General features: G+C 48.9%; 1 protein-coding gene across 1 annotated transcript in view; it reads left to right on the top strand.

The window, feature by feature from the left end:
• DGKE (diacylglycerol kinase epsilon) overlaps positions 1-25079 on the top strand; it is a 216656-nt gene that overhangs the window by 148245 nt on the left and 43332 nt on the right. The window contains exons 8-9 of the mRNA XM_078654405.1: positions 583-654; positions 23831-23958. Of these exons, the coding sequence (XP_078510531.1) occupies positions 583-654; positions 23831-23958 (200 nt within the window). The remainder of the gene's footprint in view (positions 1-582; positions 655-23830; positions 23959-25079) is intronic.

Raw genomic sequence — 25079 nt, 5'->3', positions numbered from 1 at the left:
GTCTATTTGTAATATTGCAATGAGTAATTAATATGCAGTCTTCTTGTTGTACAACATTGTAAAAATGGAAAATAAAGTTAAAAAAAAAAAATAATAATAAAAATGTTACTACTGCAAGCACTGCATCACAAGAATTGCGGAGAAGGAATATCCTAATGGTGTAATACTCACTTCCACCATGTAACACATGACTTTATCAAGAACACCAGAAAAATTATCCTCTTCTGTTTTGTACATATACTTTTACATAAAGCCCCTTTGTGCATCCAGAATAGCAGTGTTATATAGTCTATATAGTTATTATCCAACACCAAAGGTTTATATTTTAGTAACATATGTATGTTATTATTATTTGATATTGCATTTTGTAGTGTGCTAACTTGCTAAAGTTTCTAAACGTTACAATGGTTACTTAAAGGTTCTATCAAATAGTCATGTCGTTTACAGGTGTTGGAGTTGCAGAGAAAAGATTACTCTACTGCATCTAGAAAGAGAGCAAAATCCAGCTAATTTATTTTCATACTACAATGATGTAAACCTACTAGAGATGCAAACTGTTTACCTTATAAAATGTTTCCTTAGGCGGTGTATTTGTTCTACGGAACCAAAGATTGTTTAATACAAGAATGCAAGGATCTTAATAAAAAAGTTGAGGTAAGCGATCAGCTTTCTGTATAATTCTTACCTTTAATGTGTATATCTTATTCTCCACGTATGTTTTTTCTCGTTTTAACTTAAAATGTTTTTGTTAGGATTTTCATACAGAAAAGTTCTAAACAATTCGGCATTACAGTTGTGACTTAATTACTAATGATAAGGATAATAAATGAAGTTGTTGCATCATAGTTATCATTTATGTATTATTTGTAAAGTTGTTGTTTGTATCTCTCAAACGATGAATACCTCTCGTTGTGGGTTAGGTTTGTATGTTATGTTATAAACTATCATCTATAAAAGCCTGATGTACTGTGTAAAAGTGTAGGAAGCCCAAATATTTTAAGAAATCATGAAGAAGAACATCCAGGAACAATTAAGTAGCTGCAAATCAGAAGATGATGAGGACGAGTGAGTAGTTAGACTATTTAACTGGTATCATTGGTTATTTATATTCACCTTATAGTAAGGCCCCATGCATCTGATGCTTACGTTATAGGGAAGGAGAAGGAGCATGAAGTGTATAGTGAGTAGGAATACCTTCTATTTCGTTACCTAGGGCAGCAGGTTTTAACCTTTTGAGGTCTGTGGACACCCCCTTAATCATTACTGGAATCCGGGGACCCTCATTGAATAACTATTGGAATCCTTCTTCGACCCCCTAACGTGCCTCCCCCCCCCCCTCCCCCACTGAGTCAATACTGGAAACCCGGGGCCCCAGCCTAAGCAGTTTTGATGATTGAAACCACTAAACAATACTCAGATGATTAAATATTTTCTTTAATTCAGAAACCAATAGAAAAATAAATCACAATTTTAAATTCAATGGGAAGTTTGGCACTTTATTTAAATTCAATTAAGGCAACTCATTGTACATACTATATTTTGTTTGATGCACTTGCACTATCCCATGAATCAATCTGAGGATACCAACTTAATTTGGAGCCTCCAGTTCAAATTCCTTTATATTAAAAGAACAATTTAAAATTGTGAATTTTGCTTCTTTATTCATATGCACTTTATTAGTCTGTTAATAATATGTCATTTCCTAAGCAGTCGCAGAACATCAGAGTAGGCTTCACATCCCCCCTGTCATCCAGAACCGCTTGTCTGGGGTAATCAGTTGTGCAGTAGTCACCTTCATTTGTTAGGGAATGAGTGGGAGGTAAGCATCTTATAACATTCATTAAGCCAAACTGCGGGGGTGGGTGCAGGAAAGGATGATAAATTAAAACATAGTCGAGTTCACCGATGTCTGCAACAGAAGGGAATCATTAAAAATATTGAAGCCTCCGAATAATACAAATGCTCTGCAGAGCTGCATTACTCTGTACTGACATGTATTAACATACATTGTACAGTAATATTATGCAAGAGGAAAATAACTCCAATCATAACTCTCAGACAGTCCCTCACAAAATTTGGGAGGAATAAAAATGTTGATTGCATGTTTTGTTAAGCCGCTTAGGCCATGGTGTCTTTTTTATGCAGTGGTAAGGTACAGCGATTAAAGAAGTTGAAAGTATGATGTATGTGGCTTTTACACGTCCAGCTACATTGGAGACTCGCTGTGCACAAGATCCCTTCCATCCGAATTGGTGGGGGAGGGGTAGAGGGGGGTGGACCTAGGGAAGTGTTGAAGATCTAATCGCCCTAGTTGGTCTTTAAAGGGTATTTTGTTACGAAGATAGTGTGGGAGTGACAAATAAGTTTGAAAATGGACCGTTTGGGCATGGGCCACTAGTGTAAGGCTCTTAAGGTTGAAGCCGAAGGGGAACTTGTGGACTGGTTAAGCCCAAAGCGAGCGGTGTTCTATAGCCTTTGAAGTAGGTAATCAGCAATGCCCATGTAAAGACCATTGTTGTAGTCCAGCCGACTGGGTATTAGTGCGTGGGTCACTATTTTATGGCATTCCAGTGGGAACCACTTGAAAACATTGTGTACCATACGCAGGATCCCATGGCAGAGTCCGTAGACTGTGATAACCTACTCTTGTAGAGCCTTGCTCTCTAGATCACGAATCAGAGGACCACGTGGTGTTCACTTTGCCAAATAGGACGACCATTGAGCTTAAGGCAGTTGGTCCTCATTCATGTTGTTACCGTTTGCATGGAGTCCAGGAGCCTGCATCTTGTCTCTTCAAAATTCTTGCCAATTGAAATGATCACCTGTGTCTCGTTGGCATATGATACATTTAGAAATGGGGTCTCTAATTGGCAGAGGTATGCACCTTTGTCCAAGTAGGTTCCCTTCCTTCTAGACCGAGTAAGCGAGTTACACACTTTAGATAACCCCTGCTCACCCCCTTGGTAGCTTGGCACAAGCAGACAGGCTTATCCCAAAGGCAGTGTGCAAACTATTTGTACCCAAACACACAGTAACACAGTGAAAACACCACAAATGAACACCAGACTAGTTTAAGAAAATTAAGTATCTTTATCTAAACCAAACAAGACCAAAACAACAAAAATCCAACATACATGTATCAACAATATAACTTTTAGAACAGTTACTTTAAAAAATAGCACTTGTAGAGACAAATAGCTCCAAAGGGGGCTATTACAACGTTGAGACAGGTGGAGCCGGGCACTGAGTCACACGGACTCCTAAACAACAGTAACTTGGAAGTGAAGTCTACGGACGATGCACGGCGTCTTGGAGGTGAGGTGCCAAGGCAAGGTCGATTCCTTTCTGCCATGGGGGGAGGCAAGGCATCGAGTCCGTTTGGAGGCGAGGGGTCTGTTTCGGTGAGGCCATGTGACTTTGAAGAGTTTGTGAAGTCACTCTAGTCGGTTATCGGCTCTGCAATAACAGGATGCAGGCACTAGGGGTCCGGCATCTGTGCAAGTACTGACATCATGAAGGCCTATAACTGCAAGCCTCAGAGCTGCTTTGCGTCATGCACTTCACGAGCGGTGTCCCCAGCCTGGGTGTTGGTTGCACCATCGCTCCCACATCTCAACTGCTGCCCTTTTTATTGCAGGAGTCCACAGAGGAGTCTAGGTGCTGGTCAGTGGGTTGCAGGTGAAGTCTTTGTGGCCCTGAGACTTCAAAACAGGATACCAGCACATACAGGCCCTTGGAAATTTGTCTTCAAGCAGGTTCAGAGCTAAATTCCAGTCTTTATCCTCTCCTTGGCAGAAGCAGCAACTGAAGGCCAACCCAGCAAAGCACACACAGCAAAGGGGCAGTACTCCTTCTTACAGCTCTCCAGCTCTTCTCCTTGGCAGAGGTTCCTCTTGAGTCTAGAAATTATCTAATTGTCTGGGGTTTAACGTCCAATACTTATACCCTATTTTCTCTTTGTTCTTTTTGTGTCAAGGGTCTCTGAGCCCAGTCCAAACCAGTTCTGTCCTCTTTGGTGTGGCATGACCACAGGAGGTGGAGACAGCATTGTGCAAAGGAGACACAGCCTATTTACATGGAAGTGAAACTCCTCCCACAACTCTGAATGCAGCCAAGGTCTATTCAGTCCAGCTATGAGTCACCCAGGAAAGGCAAGACACACCTCAAAACCCCCTTGTTTGCTGTCTACAGTGAATTTACATCCCCAGCTCCTGTCACTCCAAAACCAGACAGTCCATGCACAAACAGCAGAGGCACACAGGATGGTTAAACAAGAAACGATCAGTTCGGGCTGGACTGTTCCCGTTGGGTGCAAGGTCAAGACTGATGTGCATATGGCTGGGTTCAAACTGGAATGGCATAGGGAGCAAAAAAACTATGGATTTAGGCCCAGATCTCTGTACTGGAGTGAATGTATGACATTGTTCTGCACCCTGTCCATCAATTGTTGTTTTTACTTTCTAAAAGTGGCATTTTCAAACACACAATTTAATAAACACCTCCCTAAAAAGATGTGTTTTTAAATTTTGATTTCAGAGAGCCTGTTCGAGGCATATGAGCTGTAGATCGCATACTTATGCATAGATCGCCATCTGGTGTTGGACTCGGATGTTTGCACTCTGGAAGAAGTCTTTGTAGTCACGAGGTAGGTAACTCCTCCTTAGGACGATAGTGCGCATGGGCATCGACTACACCTCCAGATTGTTTTTTTCCGCCATCGGGTTCGGATGTGATTTGCTGCACTCCAGGTCCATGTCGGTTTGAACCCCCCTCCAACGCGTAGTCCCTCTCCACTCGACGGTATGGTCTCGATCGCATTTCCCTTTTGCATCTTTAAAAACAAACTCCTTGACCTCGATCTTCGACGTGTGCCATTGGGTCTACCCGCGCTGACCACGCCTGCAGTTAATGGAAAGGGCTCCTTTCAAAAAATGCCCCGGGTGTGGTGCTAAGGTCCCACACATGGACTCGCTCGAGGTTTGTAATCTCTGCCTCTCCCCGAAGTATGAAGACAGGAACTGCGAGGCCTGTGCATCGTTAAGGTCAAAGAAACCCATCCGTGACATTCGGACTCGACGTCACAAAAGGTCTTGCGGAAGCAGCTCGATTACGGACTTCTTCGGAGCAGATTCCAATGTCCAGCCGGAGCAACAATATGATGAAGAAGACGTCTCCGTCTCCGAGGCCGATGACTCCGACGTCAAAGAGGAGACAATCACCCCGGCTCGGCGGTCCATGAGTACCGTAACCCCTCTCCCAAAACGCAAACCTAAGGCTCCGGTAACACTCTCTCCCTCTGGTTCGGGTCGAGACCGGCAACATGGCTCAGACGCCCCGCCCTCGGGCCCGGCTATGAAACCTAAAGATAAGCCTTCACGGCTCGTGTTCGAGCAAGCTCCATTCCGGTGCCAAAAGGTCACCTTCGGCACTAAAGCACAAGACCAAAGATGTGCCACACCCTTCTACGTCAGCACCGAAGACAGCCTCGACGCCAAAGCCTTCAACGTCCAAACATACGAAGGACAAACATTCGGAACCGAAAAAATCTTCGGAACCGAAATAATCGTCTGAGCCGAAAACAACTTCGGAGCTGAGAAAATCGTAGGAGCCAAAAAAGTCTTGGAGCTTCAGACTCCTATACCAAAACCTAAGGAGTCCAAGACCCCACAGAAAACCTCAGATACTCGGTCCGAAGAACATTTGGACCCAAAATCTTCGACACCGAAAAAAGACATTTTACCCACACAGCCTTTACCTGAGTTTTCAGATCCAAAACAAAAAACTCTTTTTATTGATCCACAGACTGGCAACGTCGTCGCCAAGCCTCCAAAAAAGAGAAAACTGGACACTTCAGAAGAATCTGAAATACCCTTGGAACAAAAGGAGATCAGTACTAACACCTCTCCACCTCCTTCTCCTCCTCAAGCTGATCCAAATCTCTTTATTTCTCCACCACACTCCCCACAACATGCTTTTTCATCTCAAACACTAGATGATGAAGATGATCATACTGATGGGGGTGGGAATATAGATCCAGTTGGGGATGATGATGTGCACATCCCATCCCACACAACGTAGACCCTTGGGATGACTACAACACATATCCCGACCCTCATAATGACCCAGACCCATCCCAGACCCAGACCCATCTAGGCCATCACCACCAGATGACAACATTGGCTTTGCAACTCATCAATAGGGCTGCCCAATACCACGGGGTAGAATTACATTCTGATCATTTAGAAGATTTCTTGCTAGAATCCTTTGCACCCTCGCAAACATTCCTGCACACCCTGCCAATGTTAAAAGGCATGCTCAAACATGCCCCAGAAGTTTTTAAGGACCCTGTGAGAACCAGGATTCTCAACACCAGGATAGACAAAAAGTGTAAGGCAGCTCCCAATGACCCAGTTTGCATTAAAGGTCAGGTCCCTTTGGATTCTCTGGTGGTATCTAATGCCCGCAAGAGGGCAAACTCACCTCCTCCTGATAAGGAGTCTAAGCTAATAGATGCATCTGGTAAACGTATTGCGTCACTGGCCGCAAACCATTGGCGGATTGCCAATGCCCAAGCTTTCTTGGCCAGGTACGACAGGGCTCACTATGATGAGCTTGAACAGCTCATGCAACACGTTCCTGACCAGTACAAACAAAAAGTCAACAACCTTATATAAGTGGAGAAATTGATCACCAACACCTCAATTAAATGTGCGCTGGACGCGGCTGATACCGCATCTCGTGTCATTAACACTAGTGTTGCGTTACGCAGGCACGCTTGGATCCGAATTTCCGATTCAAGCAGGAGGTGTGTTAGACCTGTCAGCCCTTTGGGTGGTCCCTTCTATTTATTTATTTATTTTTGTTCCCTTTTTGCCTCCTAACTCCTTTCGCTTTTTTATGTCCACCGGAATTTTTGGCGTTGTCCTGGGGATTAGGTGCTACCTTGCCTGATATGTTTTTGAGGACTTGTCGCACTCTTTAGAAATGATGTAGGCAGAGACACAAAATGGTGGCTGATAACTGCCATAATTCTTACCTCAGGAACTAGGGCTATAGGACTCTATGAGGAAGTTCTAGAACCTTCTGGCTAGTTCTGGTAGCCAGAACCCAGACTATAAAAGGCCAGAACCAGGGCGGCCATTTTAGATGCTAAGGAGTGACCTTAGAGTCAGTTGGAGTGAAGGCTGTGGCGCTAGGGGGCTAGGACACACAGAGGGTTGACTTCCTTCCCTTGGGATTGCTGCCTTACTGTTGTCACCGACCCGCTAACCATAGACCTGGCCCTTTTGAATTGTACTCGGTTGTTTGGGACACAAGGCCCCCTCGAGTTACTAGAACCCTTCCCCTGACGCTGGGGTGGAATCGTAAGTCTGCTGGTGAACTGGGCAGGGAATTCTGCTGGGACCCGATAGCGACAATGTGCCCCAAGAACTAGAGGGGTATTCTTAGTCTTCGACAATCTCAAGGACTTCCGTCTCTGATACCCCTGTAGTGCTCACCTCTCTCCTGTGCTGGGAAGCGCTGCCCCGACGTTGTCTGCCACTCCCTGAGGTGTTGGCTGTGGAGCGGGATCGTGGTGATAGAGACAGCAGAGCAAGCGAAGGGGCGCAAGAATAGTGGCCCGTAATTGCGCAGGTCCTGAAGTGAGGGAGACACTACACCCAGAGAGGTTGCGGAGCGACGGCACGGAGTAGCTGCTGGCGGGCGGGTCCAGAGGAAGGCCTGTCAGCCGCCTGAGGAGAAAGGCGGCACCGCAAAGGAAGACACTTATCTTCCGCGCAGAATCGGCAGAGCGAACCTTCAACAAACCTGTAGCCGCGCCTCAGTGAAGACCGGGGTTGAGGTACAACCAGCGTGCCGATAGTGAGTGCGACCCCCCCCTCCTGCAGGCTTTGAGGTGGTGCGGTTTGGCCTGTGAGGGGAGAGGACTCGGGTCTACGGCGCTGGTGGTGAAACGGCGAACTGGAGGAACCAGCCTCCCTGATTACAAGTAAGCGGGGAGCGGGGGGGGGCTGGCAAGGGACGTGGAACCAGAAAACTACGCCACGGTCCCTGGTGTTTAGTTGAGGCGGAAGAGCTCTGTGGAACTGTGTGCTCGCCAGCGCAAATTGAGCTGGCAGGACTGCCAATAGACTTGTGACTTAAAACTCAAATGTTTTAGGGCTAATTCTGGCTGGTTAATAACGAGGACCAGGGAAGCCAGTGACAGAGGAAATTTCCCACGAAGTTGGAACAGCATTGACCCCTTTCTCCTGAGAAAGCATTAAGAAGGGGGAGGGGAGAAGCATAAGAGTGAAAACGGGCAACTGGTCAGAAGACATATTGGTAAATCTAGCTGAGGTGGCATCTCCATGGTCACCAAATAGTCCTAATGTATACTTCTGCTAAACTGTATAAATGAGGAATGTTGATTCAGTGACCCCTATCTAGACAAATTGAGAATAGCTGAATTGTAAGTGATAAGTATAATTGGTAATCCATTGAAACTGGGGTCTCCAGGATCTGCTGAGTTGAACCTAAAAGTATTTCATTACTGAATGTTCCAGAGTGTCACTTTAGACTAAGCATTAACCCCATGTCAGAATTGAAAAGAACTGACCCACAACCCAGCAACAGAGTATTGAGTAATTACTTCTACATGAAAATGTGTATATGCTAATAATCCAATGCGGAGCTATGTAATGAACAGAAACTAAGGACTGCAAGGAAACATAGAGAAACTACAAAGAGATTTTATAAAGCAGATCGTATTTTTCTAAACTGGTGTGGCGTCCTTTATTTTCAGTGGTGGAGCGCTGGGTTACTGTGAGTGAGAATTGTAAGCACAACACATTTGCCTTGGAGTGAAGCTGTCCCTGCTCTGTGCTAAGCTACCCTATGTAGTCTGGTAACCCCAGGTCTAACATAATTGGTGTTCAGCGGTGGGATCAGAGCTTGTGCTTGCATCCACTTAATAGTAACGCAGTGTGCACCACAGGCCTACACCTGGAGTTTTCTCCTAGCGGACTCCCTAATTACCGTTTTGCTTTTCCAAATTCTTTCCTGGTGGTGGGTGGAGGAAGCCCTCACGTGATACCCTTCCTTGAATTCTTCCAAGTGGCTGTTTGGTACCCTGTTGGCAAAATGGAATTTGATTTAGAAGAGTTGGAGACATATACTGCGGCACAACTCAGGGAATTCTGCCAAGAAAAGGGGGTGTTTTTCAAGCGAGGTGCTAAAAAGGGGGAGCTCCAAACCAGCTTGAGAGCGTGGGTGGCAGCTCACCCAGATGGGAAGGAGGAAGAGGGGGATCGGGACACTGTGATCGGGGTGGATGGACTGTACCAACCTGAAGAGGGGAACCTACTAACAGGTCCTAGAACACTTTCAAGGGAGGGCAGTAGTGTCTCTGTAAGGAGCTTGACCGAAGCCGAATTAGCTGACCGGAAAGAGAAAAGGCAGTTGAAGTGGGAGCTAGCTAGGTTGGAAAAGGAGAGGGAGGAAAAGAGGATGGCTCATGAGTTGAGTCTCAGGGAGTTAGACCTCAAGGCCCTGCAAATAGGGACTCCCAGTACTCCTATTGGTGGCAGCGAACCCAAAGACACAACCAGGGAACCCAGACCCTATCTACCCAAGGACATAGTCGCCAGCTACAGCGCAGGGGATGACATTGCAAAGTGGCTGGCTCCCTATGAGGTCTCCTTAAGATCCCATGGGATATTGAAAAAACACTGGGGGGGTGGCTTGTATAAATACATGCCTCCTGCAGGAAGGGATACCCTTTTGGCCCTAGAGCAGGATGAGCAGACCCACTACCCCACCATGAAAGTGGCGCTGATAAAAAAGTTTGGGCTGACTCCAGAAAAATACCGGCAGAAGTTTAGGAGCAGCCACAAACTGGGCACACAGAATTGGGTGGATTTCTTAGACTATGCAAAAAAGGCCCTAGAGGGTTGGGTGCAAGGCAGCGAGGTGGGGGACTACGAGGGGTTGTATGATCTTATCCTTAAGGAGCACCTACTCGAGAAATGTTTTCCCGAGCTGCGACAACACCTGGTGGACAGCAAGCAGACCAGCCCCCGGAAGCTTGCTGAGGAGGCGGACATCTCGGCTACTACCCGGGTGTCCTCAAAGGGGACTGGAGGGGATTCCCAAAGGACCGGACAGGGCGCACCCCAGAAGAAAGAGGGGGGAGATAAAAAGAGGGAGTTCTCAAGAGGCCCCCACAACAGTTTCCAGGGAAAGGGAACAGGATTCATTCCCAAGGCTAATCTGCCAAGAAACCCTCATCCTGACCATAGTCAGCAGCCAAGGGTTGTCCGCTGCTATGAGTGTGGTGGGGTTGGGCACTATAAAGGTGATGTTAAGTGCCCAAAGAGACCACCCCCTCCCACTGGAGGAAAGACCCCGGGAGTAGCTAGTGTAGTGCTCGGGGAGGAGTTGCCCTTAGATAAGGGGGGGAGTGGGCGGGTGTCATCTTAGTGTCCCTGGGAGATCGGGAGATGGTTCCTAAGATCCAGGTGCCCTCGAATACTACTAAGTATGGGCAGTGGGTCACCATCAATGGCCAAAGAGGGGAAGCTCTGAGAGATACAGGAGCCAGTATGACTATAGTAAGAAGTCATCTGGTGTCTCCAGAGCAGGTGATTCCACATTTACTCTACCCCGCCGTGATGGCTGACGGCAGAATGGGTCACTACCCGGTGGCCGAGGTTCCATTTGAGTGGGAAGGGGTAGCCGGTCTACTTCGAGTTGCCGTAAGCCCTGCCGTGCCAGTAGATTGTCTGTTGGGAATGATATGGAGCACAATGCTTGGAAGGAGGTGGAATACCGGACTCATTCTGAGATGCTGGGTACACCTGACTGGGCCTGTGCCAGCACAAGGTCCGCGACTACCCGGAGGGGGAGTTCGCTTGGGCTGGAGCCTGGAACAAAGGCACAGCCAGCTGCCAAAAAGGGAAAGATTCGGGGACAGGAGAAACCTGCCTCAGCATCCACGCCCCGTGAGATGAATAGGCCACCTGCGGTGGTGGATCAGGAGTCCGCGTAGGGGGATGTTGTCTCCCTGGAGAACCTACCTATCCCTGCCGAGTGGCATGTGTAAGGAGGGCCTACCATGGAGGAGTTTTGTAAGGGCCAGAAGGAGTGCCCTACCCTTGAGGGACTGAGGCGACAGGCTGAAGCCCAGGTAGCAGGGAACGTTACTGGGAACTACCACATTTACTGGGAGGATGGACTTCTCTACAGTGAACCTAAGGCACCAGTGCACGGTTCGTCACGGGCCTTGGGTGTCCCTCAACGTTACCGAGCCTTTCTTCTAGAACTGGCTCATGAGATACCCTTGGCAGGACGTTTGGGTCAGGACAAGACCTTTGCCCGGCTTGCCCCCACTTTTATCGGCCTCAAATGAGGGTGGCGTCCGACACTTACTGTCGGACTTGTGTGTCTTGCCAAGCAAGTGGGAAAACAGGAGTGAAGCTAAAAGCTCCCCTGGAACCACTACCTGTCGTTAGCACCCCCTTTGAAAGGGTGGGCATCGACATCGTGGGGCCATTGGATCCACCAACTTCAGCTGGTCACAGGTTTATCCTGGTTCTGGTGGATCACGCCACACGGTACCCAGAGGCAATTCCTCTGAGGACCATTACTGCACCTGCAGTGGCAAGGGCCCTGATGGGGATCTTTACCCGAGTGGGTTTCCCCAAGGAAGTTGTGTCCGACAGGGGGACCAACTTCATGTCAGCTTACATGCGGGCTATGTGGAAGGAGTGTGGGGTTACCTACCGGTTCATCACTCCTTACCACCCACAGACCAATGGTCTAGTGGAAAGGTTCAACAAAACCTTGAAAGGCATGATCAGAAGTCTGCCTGAGAGCCTGCGGAGGAAATGGGACGTCCTCTTACCCTGTCTGTTGTTTTCCTACAGGGAAGTGCCACAGAAGGGAGTGGGCTTCAGCCCCTTCGAGCTTCTGTATGGGCACCCTGTGCGTGGACCTCTCAGCCTGGTGAAAGACGGATGGGAAAAGACTCCCAGGAAGCTTCCCCAGGATGTGGTGAGCTATATGCTGGCCTTCTGGAGCCAAATGGCTAAGTTGTGGAAGCAAGCTTCTGACAACTTGGAAGCCAGCCAAGCAGTGATGAAGGAGTGGTATGACCACAATGCTCACCCTGTGGAGTTGGAGCCTGGCCAGAAGGTGTGGGTGATGGAACTAGGAGAGTTGAGCGCTCTACAGGATCGCTGGACAGGCCCCTTTGAGGTGATTGAGAAGAAGGCCAAGGCCACCTACTTAGTGGATCTTAAGATCCCCAGGCAGCCCCATCGGGTGCTCCATGCCAATCGCCTCAAACCCCACCATGAGAGGCCCGAGGTCATCTTGATGATGGTGACTGATGGAGCAGAGGAAGAGGAAAGTGAACCTCTCCCTGATCTCTTTTCGTCTCAGGAAAAGGATGGGTCGGTGGAGGGAGTGATTCTCTCCCCATCCCTAACTCCTGAACAGCGTAGGGACTGCTGCCAGGTCCTGGAGCAATATTCCTCGCTGTTCTCCCTTGTCCCGGGAAGGACCCACCTGTGTACCCATGATGTGGACACAGGAGACAGCCCACCTGTGAAGTCTAAGATCTACCGGCTGTCGAACAAGGTGATGGCTAGCATCCACAGTGAAGTCACTAAGATGCTGGAGCTAGGAGCAATTGAACCTTCAAGTAGCCCCTGGTCCAATCCGGTGGTTCTGGTACCAAAAGCTGCCCCACCGGGCACCACTCCAGAACTAAGGTTCTGTGTGGATTACCGGGGACTGAATTCAGTGACCAAGACGGATGCTCATCCGATCCCTAGGGCGGATGAACTCATTGACCGTCTGGGAGCTGCCCAATACTTAAGTACCTTTGACCTCACCTCAGGGTACTGGCAGATCTCCCTTACAGATGGAGCAAAGGAAAGGTCAGCCTTCTCCACGCCTGAGGGCCACTACCAGTTCTGTGTGATGCGCTTTGGGCTCAAGAACGCTCCTGCCACTTTTCAGCGGCTGGTGAACAAGGTCCTCTCCGGGATGGAGGCCTTCTCTGCTGCTTATCTAGACGACATCCCCGTCTTTAGCAGCAGCTGGGAGGACCACTTGTGTCACTTACAAGCTGTTCTCCAAGCCCTGAAACAGGCTGGCTTGACAATCAAGGCCAGCAAATGTCAGATCGGGCAGGGGTCGGTGGTGTACTTAGGCCACTTGGTGGGCAGGGGAACGGTGCAGCCCCTCCAGGCGAAGATTGAGGCTATCATGGCCTGGGAGCCCCCCAAGACCCAAACAGAGGTCCGAGCTTTCCTGGGACTCACAGGATACTACTGACGCTTTGTGAAAGGGTATGGCACCATTGTGGCACCCCTAACTGAAATTACATCCAAGAAGCAACCCCGACGGGTAGTCTGGACGGAGGCTTGTCAGCAAGCCTTCGACACCTTGAAGCAAGCAATGTGTAAGGCTCCAGTCCTAAGGGCCCCTGATTTTTCCAAGGAATTCATTGTACAAACAGACGCATCAGAACATGGCATTGGGGCAGTGTTATCGCAACTCAATGAAGAGGGTCTGATCAACCTGTTGTCTTCCTGTCCAGGAGACTGCTTCCCCGGGAACAGAGGTGGAGTGCAATTGAGCGGGAAGCCTTTGCGGTGGTATGGGCTCTGAAGAAGCTGCGGCCATACCTGTTTGGCTCGCACTTCCTGGTTCAGACTGACCACCGGCCTCTTCGTTGGCTGATGCAAATGAAGGGGGAAAATCCCAAGCTGTTGAGATGGTCCATCTCCCTACAGGGAATGGACTTCCGGGTGGAACATCGGCCTGGAGTGGACCACGCCAATGCAGACGGTCTCTCTAGGTATTTCCGCCTCAGTGATGAGAACTCCCAAGGGGTTGGGTAGCTCTCCCCACTTTCAGCTGGGGGGACGCGTGTTAGACCTGTCAGCCCTTTGGGTGGTCCCTTCTATTTATTTATTTATTTTTGTTCCCTTTTTGCCTCCTAACTCCTTTCGCTTTTTTATGTCCACCGGAATTTTTGGCGTTGTCCTGGGGGTTAGGTGCTACCTTGCCTGATATGTTTTTGAGGACTTGTCGCACTTTTTAGAAAAGATGTAAGCAGAGACAGAAAATGGTGGCTGATAACTGCCATAATTTTTACCTCAGGAACTAGGGCCATAGGACTCTATGAGGAAGTTCTAGAACCTTCTGGCTAGTTCTGGTAGCCAGAACCCAGACTATAAAAGGCCAGAACTAGGGCGGTCATTTTAGATGCTAAGGAGTGACCTTAGAGTCAGTTGGAGTGCAGGCTGTGGCGCTAGGGGGCTAGGACACACAGAGGGTTGACTTCCTTCCCTAGGGATTGCTGCCTTACTGCTGTCACCGACCCGCTAACCATAGACCTGGCCCTTTTGAATTGTACTCGGTTGTTTGGGACACAAGGCCCCCTCGAGTTACTAGAACCCTTCCCCTGACGCTGGGGTGGAATCGTAAGTCAGCTGGTGAACTGGGCAGGGAATTCTGCTGGGACCCGATAGCGACAAGGTGCCCCAAGAACTAGAGGGGTATTCTTAGTCTTTGACAATCTCAAGGACTTCCGTCTCTGATACCCCCGTAGTGCTCACCTCTCTCCTGTGCTGGGAAGCGCTGCCCCGACGTCTGCCCCTCCGTGAGGTGTTGGGTGTGGAGCGGGATCGTGGTGATAGAGACAGCGGAGCAAGCGATGGGGCGCAAGAATAGTGGCCCGTAATTGCGCAGGTCCTGAAGTGAGGGAGACACTACACCCAGAGAGGAGGCGGAGCGACGGCACGGAGTAGCTGCTGGCGGGCGGGTCCGGAGGAGGGCCTGTCAGCCGCCTGAGAAGAAAGGCGGCACCGCAAAGGAAGACACTTATCTTCCGCGCAGAATCGGCAGCGTGAACCTTCAACAAACCTGTAGCCGCGCCTCAGTGAAGACCAGGGTTGAGGTACAACCAGCGTGCCGATAGTGAGTGCGACCCCCCCCTCCTGCAGGCTTTGAGGTGGTGCGGTTTGGCCTGTGAGGGGAGAGGACTCGGGTCTATGGCGCTGGTGGTGAAACGGTGAACTGGAGGAACCAGCCTCCCTGAATACAAGTAAGCGGGGAGTGGGGGGAGGGCTGGCAAGGGACGTGGAACCAGAAAACTACGCCACGGTCCCTGGTGTTTAGTTGAGGCGGAAGAGCTCTGTGAAACTGTGTGCTCGCCAGCGCTGGTTGAGCTGGCAGGACTGCCAATAGACTTGTGACTTAAAACTCAAACGTTTTAGGGCTAATTCTGGCTGGGTAATAACGAGGACCAGGGAAGCCAGTGACAGAGGAAATTTCCCACGAAGTTGGAACAGCATTGACCCCGTTCCCCTGAGAAAGGATTAAGAAGGGGGAGGGGAGAAGCATAAGAGTGAAAACGGCAACTGTTGAGAAGACATATTGGTAAATCTAGCTGAGGCGGCTTCTCCATGGTCACCAAATAGTCCTAATGTATACTTCTGCTAAACTGTATAAATGAGGAATGTTGTTTCAGTGACCCCTATCTAGACAAATTGAGAATAGCTGAATTGTAAGTGATAAGTATAATTGGTAATCCATTGAAACTGGGGTCTCCAGGATCTGCTGAGTTGAACCTAAAAGTATTTCATTACTGAATGTTCCAGAGTGTCACTTTAGACTAAGCATTAACCCCATGTCAGATTTGAAAAGAACTGACCCACAACCCAGCAACAGAGTATTGAGTAATTAATTCTACATGAAAATGTATATATGCTAATAATCCAATGCGGAGCTCTGTAATGAACAGAAACTAAGGACTGCAAGGAAACATAGAGAAACTACAAAGAGATTTTATAAAGCAGATCGTATTTTTCTAAACTGGTGTGGCGTCCTTTATTTTCAGTGGTGGAGCGCTGGGTTACTGTGAGTGAGAATTGTAAGCACAACACATTTGCCTTGGAGTGAAGCTGTCCCTGCTCTGTGCTTAGCTACCCTATGTAGTCTGGTAACCCCAGGTCAATCTGCTATTCTTTTTTTTTAAATTCTTTTTATTAACTCACACAATATGAAAACCAAACATTCATACATTAAGATTACACTGAGTGGCATCTGAACATACAATAGTTGTTGTCACATCTTCCAAGTTACAGAATACAATGCAAATAATATCAAACGGGTTCAGGGATCCTCCGATACAAAATGATCGTCCCGTGTGGCGGGGGAGCACAGATATCTCCTCTGTAGCCGATCCAAGCCCCCCAAATGTTCCCCCACTTCCTGGGCCTATCCCATGCCAAATACACAGATCGCTCTCTAAACATGCACCAGTCCAGGTCCTCCATCCATTTCCCAATATTTAGGGCTGATTAGCCCCCCCATAGTTGAGCGATATTGCGCTTGGCAATAGCACATGCCAGCGTGACCCAAACCTTTCCGTGAGACGTAAGATCAGTTGGTTCCCAGACATTCAAGAGACAACAGCGTGCCTCCAAATCAAGGCCGACTCCCCACACCTCACGAGTCATGAACTGTGGTCCAAAATCTCCGGATGACAGTACAGTCCCATAACATATGCATAAACGTTCCAGCCTCAGCACATCCCCTTCAGCACTCACCACTCGCAGCCAAACCCATTCGCACCAAACGTGGGCCCGTAACATGACAACGATGAAGGACCTTCAGTTGCACCAATCAGAGTCTCATTTGTATAGCGATCACCCTTGGGGAAGATACAACCTCCCTCCAGTCTTCATCATCTAGGATCAGCCCGTCCGCGTTCCACTGTTCCCTAAGAGCCACGAGCAGATCGTCCGTGTGATTAACTAGCTTTTTATAGATCAGGGAGATCGTTTTCGTCGGAAGATGACCTTCCAACACCCGATCCTCCAATGGGGAAGCCTCCGGGGGAATAAAAGCCAGCAACGCATGTCTAATCTGTATGTAACGAAACCGCTCGCTCTCCTGCAATTGATGCCGTTCCTGAAGAGCCTCAAACGTAAGGATCCCATCCTTGCCCCACAAATCTCCCACCCGGGAAATCCCAATAAGGTCCCACTTGTCAAAACCTTTAGTCTTCCATAAACTACCCAGTCGTTCAGCATTCCATAATGGCGTGGCCCAAGTTATTTTCCCATTCCATTTAAGGGAACGATTAGCCTCATGCCACACCCGAACCGCCACCGCCACAGGCCCAACCAGGGGAAAGCGCCCCTGTTTGGCATACAGTGCCCTAGAGTACTCGCCACCAGGAATCTGGCCGCGATCCATAACATATCCGGGGTCAAGGGGTGATCCGTAAATGGCATGATTGATTGCCGCCAGCTAAGACGCCCAGTAATACATCCGGATATTGGGCAGGCCAATCCACCCGTCGTACCACGACCGTGTTAGCTTATAAAACGCAATTCGCGGCCTACCATCCCAGAGGAGCTGCCTCTGGAGAGACTCAATCTCCTTGAAGTAAGACTGGGAAACTGGGTCCATGGAGTTTTGGAGTGCATATAAGAAGCGGGGAAGAGCCATCATTTTGAACAGGACGGCACGTCCCAGCAGGGAGAGCGGTAGCGACTTACATCTCACCACGTCCCTCCGGAATCTAGCCAGCGGTGGCAACAAGTTATTGTGATACGTACTCTGGGGATCTAATGATACGAAAATGCCAAGATACCGAAACCCCTCCAACTCCAATCTGACCGATCAGCCCGGGGGGGACATCAGGGGGATCACCGCTTAAAACAAAGAGAACAGACTTTACCCAATTATTGGCAAAGCCGGAATATCTCCCAAATACCGCCAAGACGTCCAAAAACGCAATCAGAGAAGCTCGGGGGGTGGTCAAGTGTAATAGAATATCATCTGCGTAAAGTGATATCTTGTCCTCCCACTCAGCCGTCCACCTAAGCCCCTTGATCAACCTGTCCCAGCGGACCCACGCCGCAAGCGGCTCAAGCGCCAAGGCAAATAACAACGGGGAGAGAGGACATCCCTGTCTGGTGCCCCTCCCCAAGGGAAAGTCAGCAGATCTATGATTGTTTACTACAACTCTAGCCAAAAGGCGGACCCAAGTCGCAAACTCCGGACCAATGCCCAATTTACTCAAGACGGCAAAAAGATAAGGCCACTTGACTCTATCAAAAGCCATAGTGGCATCCAGGGATAATAGAACTGTTGGCTCGTGTATTTTTGATGCGCCACCCAGGACCCCGTGCAATCGGCGCAAATTAAGGGCAGTATTGCGGCGGGGCATAAAGCTGGACTGATCCGGATGGATCAGTGTCGTAATGACCTTAACCAGTCGAGTCACAAGCAATTTTGCTAAAACCTTCGGTTCGGCATTCAGGAGGGAGATCGGCCGGTACGAAGAACATTCCGTCTTCGGTTTGCCCTCCCTGTGCGGAACTACAATATTTGCGATTCGTTGATCGTACGGAAGCCGGCCCCTCTCCCTGCTCTCGATGAACATATCCCTGACAAAGGGAGACAATTTGTTTGCATTCACTTTATAGAGCTCTATGGGAAGCCCATTAGGGCCACAGCCCTTCCCAGAGTGAACCCCTCTGATGGCCTGCGCCACTTCGTCATTTGTGAATGGGGAGTCTAGGTAGTCCCTGTCCACATCGGAGAGGGTGGGCATTGGAATATCACAAATCATCTCTGCATTTTTGGACTCAGTGTACCTGCTTTCGGCCGCATACACCGCCGTGTAGTCGCCAACGAATTAGTCCGAAATCTGCTGCGGATCAGTTTTTTTATCCGAGCCGACGGTCAGTAAACACAGGTACCAATCATGACGCCCATTCCCCTTTTTCCAGCCATGCTGTTAACTTCCCAGCCTTATCACCATGTTCGTACACCCTGCTCTTGGTATCCTCAAGCTGTGTCTTCGCCCTATCCCGAGCCAGACTCCTATACTCATCCCTGAGGAGGCGGAGGCGGTGCATTTCCTCCGAGGAGGCGTCAAGCGACACCTCCCGTTCTAATGCCAGTAAGTCTGTTTCCACCCTGTCAACCTCAGCAGGGCCCTCCCAATTCTTTCCCGAAATATTCGACAGCAACTCCCCTCTAATAACAGTTTTGTAAGCTTCCCACAGGGAACACTTTGAGTCCACCGTACCCACATTGTCCTGAAAATAACTGTCGGCGACCCGCACAATCTCCTTCTTAGTATCGGGGTCCCGTAACCACCAAGCGCTGATGGGGGCAACCCTAGCTACGTCACGCCCGCCGAGGTCCAAACCAATCCAGACCGGCGAGTGATCAGAGACCCCCCTAGACAAGTGTCGCACATCCCGGATCCAGCCTGCCTGCGCCGCCGGCACCAATACATAATCTATCCTTGAAAGGGAACTGTGTGCCGCCGAAGCGTGTGTATATTGGAGTTCACTGGGGTTTTTTAGCCTCCACCCATCAATCAGGCCAGTAGTCTCCACGAAGTCAGTCAGCCACCTCCGGGACAGCAACAAAGCCCGAGCCGGGTGCCTATCTGTCTCACCATTCATAACTGCATTAAAGTCACCACCAACAATCAGCACCCCAACAGACAACGTTAGAAAGATCTTACACAAGTCATGAAAAGTATCAGTCTGAAGGGCCGGTGGGACATAGACGGACAAGAAGGTGACAGTTCTCCCCTCCCATAACCCCGAAATCCCAACATATCTACCCCTATTATCGGCCCACGTGGCCTGGACGGCCAGTGGAAAGGAGTTCTTGACCAGGATCCCCACCCCTCTCGACCCAGTAGTAAAACCAGCATGAGCGACCAGTTAGTATCCCCCTTTGTGTAGTGCCATGCATCACTATCCCATGAGATGAGTCTCCTGCAATAGCACCACGTCTGGGGAGTGCCTCCGGATCAACGGGCCAACCATACCTCTCTTGATCTTGTCCCCCAGCCCATTCACATTCCAACTTAGTGCGGAGATCCCAACCACCCTTCTATCGGAAGACATTACAATACCATAACTTTACAGGATCGACTGAAGACACCCAATGTAAAATAAAACAACATACAGTAAAAACGAAACAAACCCCAAACATATACCTCCATCCCCCCTCCCTGCACCCCTGCATACAGCTTGCGCTCATCCCCAACTAGCAGTGTGCCTGTCACCCCCAACTAATCTACAAAAATATAAAAGTAGAAAACCGAGAAGGACCTTCGAGCAGGCCCACCGCCCCCCCAACTCTATGTGGATATTCCCGCACAATAAAGCGCCTCAAGAAACATTATAAACATCTATCTGCAGGAAACCCTATCGATTGCCCCCTTTGAGCTGTCCCCCAAACAACTGTCCACAGCCCACTGCTGACCTCATAATAAACAAAGTCATTGTTCATCGGCTTCCCCTTGGTCACGGGACTCCTGGTCCGGCCGCTGAACACCCTCCAACCAGTCCGCAGCCATATCGGGATTATCGAAAAACCAGGCTTTCCCGTCAAGTTCCACTCGAAGGCGGGCCGGAAACATCATAGCGTACCTCATACCTTTGTCCCTCAGTTTCTTTTTGATCGCCAAGAACCTCTGCCTTTGCATCTGCACCGCCTGGGTGAAGTCCGGAAAGAACAGGAGCATCACATTCTCGAACTCCAGGGGATCCGTGGCTCGAGCCGCCTGCAGGATAGCATCCCGGTCTCGAAAATTAAGGACTCGATCAATGATTGGTCTTGGATTCGCCCCAACACGAGGCCTACCACCCGGAACCCTGTGGGCGCGTTCCACCGTGAAAAACTTACTGAGGCCCTTAGGTTTAAGATGGTTGAGGATGAGGTTTTCTACAAACAGATCCGCAGCCTGCCCCTTCTCCGGCACTCCCAGGATGCGGACGTTGTTGCGCCGGGCCCGCCCTTCGTATTCATCAAGCCGTCGGTCAGTAGACTCCCTGGAGGACTTAAGATCACGCACCTCCTGCTGCAGCTGGTTCACATCGTCAATAAGGCTTGTTGTTTTAACCTCCAGCGACTTGACTTTCACGTTCGCCTTCAAAAGGTCCGCCCTAATCAGCCCCATTTCTATCGAGACAGTGTCCAGCTTGCCGTCGAGAGTCTCCATTTTTTGGCCCAGGGATGTCCAGACCCCCGTGATGGCCGCCATGAGATCCTTTAATGTCGGTTCCTCCCCGTGCAGGATGATCTTCGGAGGCTCCACCCGGGCCCTTCTTCGAGTCGATCGGAAACCACTTAGGTAGAGTGTTCCTGTCCAACTTATTAGACTGGACTTGCCTGGCTCCCCTGGTAGTTTTGGGCAATGATTTCTCCGACTCTGTCTTCGTCGCCATCTCGCCCCCCACACGATGCGTCCGCCGTCGCGCTCCCTACATCAACAATGCGGTGTGCCCACCGGTTCGCGGATCCCAGCAGGGGGACACAGCTTCCCCTCTACCCCCACACGGAGCGAATGCGATCCAGGGACCCAATCTGAGTAGCACGTCAACTGCAACAGCCGGGGTAGATGTCAATACAAGTCCATACAGTGCCCACCTGCTTCAAATCCACCAGCCGGCCACCACTGTAGGGCAGAGGTAGCGAACCACCCCGTGGCCCCACCAGCCGGCACCCAGAATAGAGAGAGCCTGCCAGGGGCCCCGGGCGTTCAAAAACAGGAAGCTGCACACTGTCCAGGTCCCAACTCATCCACAAGGCCCAGCGTGGTCATCCAGAGCCCCTTCAGAACATGGGGGATCACCTCCTTAGCGATGCGGCACACTTCCAGGGAAGTAAGCAGACCGGTGGGGACAGGCCTCACCCCGTCCCGCCTCCAAATGTAAGTTTAGCCAGGCCGCAGTGTGCGGGCGTCGGCAGGAGCCTCCAGGATGGCCCCTTTGAACAGGAGCACTGCCGGCACCTTGCCCCAGCCCCAGCAGCCCAGAAGCAGGCCAACCGCAACCGGTGATCCGACTCCTCAGGCGCAAAAACAGGAACCAAGCCACTTCGGGACACCTACACACGCCCTCCCGCAGTCAATGGGGGGGCCAGGGCATCCAAAGAGGCACCCGCTGCAAGTGCGGCCCGCGACCCCCGCAACCTCCGGCCGGGCCGACCCAAGTCAGACTCGGCGGCCGATGTTGTGTTGCGGCTGCCCTACCCGGAGGACGGTTTGGGGGGCAGGATAGGATTCAGGATGGCGAGTCGGGCGAGATCTTCAAGCGGCCATCTTGGACGCTTGCTCGGCTCCTCCTCGCAATCTGCTATTCTTAATCAGCCCTTTGATCAAAAGCATCTTTTCGGACACCCAGTCAACACATCTTTAGAAAAAATGAAAAAAGATACAGACACGGCTCAGTCCATGGGGGCCTTACAATTGCCTTACCCTAGAGGTTCTTTTTGTCGCTCCTTCTACAGGGCCAGCTCCAAAACCATTGGCTCAGAACATCCCTCTTCTTCCTATAAAAGCCCCACTCAAACGTCCTCCAAAGGATACTTTCGCAGAGGCTTCAGAGGCAACAATGGTAGATGAAGAGGTTGCGACAACAATAACCCCAAATCCCCTACCACCAAACAGTGACTTCCCTGCACTTCCCCTGATCATCCCACTCCTGTCGGGCGACGTTTCTCACAGTTCCTACCTAGACAAGTGAGTAAGACAAATTATCCAGTATTGCCTGGAACTCACATCCACTCCCCCAAATTTTCCTCCCAGACAACGTCCAATGTCCTCAGAACATCTGACACTTCTCAAATAAGAGGTTCTCTATTACAAAAACATGCAATAGAATCAGTCTCCTTGCCACATCAAGGCGCAGGGGTTTGCTCCCTCTATTTCCTTATTCCAAAACAGGAGGGCTCTCTCAGGCCCATATTGGACCTCCGCACTCTAAATCTCTAAATTCAATCGGATCACTTCCACATGGTCACTCTCCAACAGGTTCTCCCAGTGCTTCAACAGGGCGACTGGATTTAAAGGACGCCTACTTTCACATTGCCATTCACCCTGCTCACAGGAAATATCTCAGGTTCGTGTTAGACAGTCAACACTACCAATTCAAAGTCCTCCCATTCGGTGTGACCACAGCACCCAAGGTCTTCACCAAGTGACTTGCAGCCTGACTTGAGGAGGCATAAGGTTTCGACACAAGTCCCCGCCTACAATTATCAGTAGATGGGGATTTGAGTCAAACTCATGGATGGGTGCATGGGAACACACACATGTGCCTCCAGTGAAATTCCTCCTTGATGCGAAGTAGAGCATAGCACTACTTTGTTTTATTTTGGCCAACTAACTAATGGAAATCCTGATTTTCACTCTAAAGTAAATACCACTTCAATACTTTTCACATAGTTTTGATGTAATAGAATTGCAATTTGTCAATCCGGTTCTTCTGCCATTGAATCAGTACTCTATGAGCAGTGCAAAGAAATGGCCAAAAGTCACATTGCAAATACTGCACATTTACGTAGGTTTAATGACATCTGATCAATAATACATCTGTCTTAGGGAGTCTCCAACTGAATCTAGTGTTGGCTTCATTTGGGAATTATGCATCAAGACCTTAGGTAACATGGTAGTTATGTTTTTTTGCAAGACCGCCGCGTGAAGTTCTATTTTAGTCTGAGTCTTTTCATTGTGCCTAAAATAAAGATTGCGAAAGGAAACAAAAACAGATTCCAAGCATCCTTGGCACATATTATTGAATTATTTCAGGGTGAATGGATACGACAACAGGGAAACGTTGAAACCAGTGAAACATTTTTACATATCTAAGGTGCAGTATTAGTCCATATGTAAAGTGTGTCCACATGTTGACCATTTGTAACCTAGAATTATTAAATGTGAAATGTTTCATGAAGAAACGTCTGAACATGCATATAATGTTTACTGTGTAAAAAAACGTTTTTTAAGCTGGAGCTGGATGGTGAGAGAATCAATCTGCCAAATTTGGAAGGAATAGTGGTCCTGAATATTGGATACTGGGGAGGAGGCTGCAGACTCTGGGAAGGCATGGGCGATGAACCCTATGCCTTAGCAAGGTGAATATACATTTTTGCAATTCGTTGTATGTTTGTTATCAGTGAGATCACTTTCTGTGAAAATGTCTTCCAATGGTAAAACATGCACTTTTATTTGTTGCTGTGAATTGGCATCTTCTATGTGCTTCAGTTGTAAGCTAATCCCACCAGCCTCTACTGTTATAAAATTAGAATCTGCAATAGTATTTGTGATAGATTACTCATTAGCGGATTAGCTGATTACCCGTCTCATATGTTTAACTGGAGGAAGCACTGGTCCAGGGCTCTAATCCGTGAGCCTTCCTACTCAATCTATCACACTCAATTTAAGAAGCTTAGAGTCTTTGAACCCTTGTGAACCTTTGATTGGTAATGAGCTGTATGAAGATGGTCTGCATAGGACCTAATATCTCTTGAGTAAGATAACAGGTTTGTTTCTCATACTGCTGGAATGCTGGCACATATTGATGGTAGTAAGTTATATTCCTGACAGGGAAGCAGTGTATTACATGTATATTGCATCAACAGTGGCCCCCTAGTATCTCATTTTAAGCATTTCACTTTGATCATAGTCTAATTAGGTCCAGGACATATATGCTATATATATATATATATATATATATAACGCTGTTATAGGACCAGATTTGTCTAGGAAATGAATGTTTGGGTTGCTAACAACTTTGCACTGTTTGACTAATCATCACCAAAAAAATCTCATCCACCTCAGCTTCTTCCTGGGAGACTTCAGGGTTTTCCATCAAGTGTGGTTAAGAAAAAAATTGGTTTTCCGCATGCAATTACCCATAAGAAAATTGAACAGTGATACCACTAAAACGTCTGAAAGGAATTACACCAAATTTGACAGAATGCTTGATCTTGATACAGAAAGCGTGCATTTTGTGATTTGGTGTAAATCTGTTCAGTAGTTTTTGAGAAATTAAGGCTAAAAATTTATTTAGATTTCAAGCCACACTGAATCCGCAAGTTGAAAAACAGATTGTGATCGATTGGGGGCAACCTGAAGGAAAAGTTGTGGCCACTATCTTAGGACTCCGAAGCAATGTAAATTTTAAAAAATAATGTATTTTCAGGGTTCCATGGATCTATGTATACACTGTGATGCTCAACACGACACCCCTGGA

This window comes from Lissotriton helveticus, chromosome 7 (assembly GCF_964261635.1).
Source record: "Lissotriton helveticus chromosome 7, aLisHel1.1, whole genome shotgun sequence".
Taxonomy (NCBI): domain Eukaryota; kingdom Metazoa; phylum Chordata; class Amphibia; order Caudata; family Salamandridae; genus Lissotriton; species Lissotriton helveticus.
The sequence above is the reverse complement of the archived record's forward strand: the minus strand, read 5'-3'. Positions and strand labels throughout refer to the sequence as shown.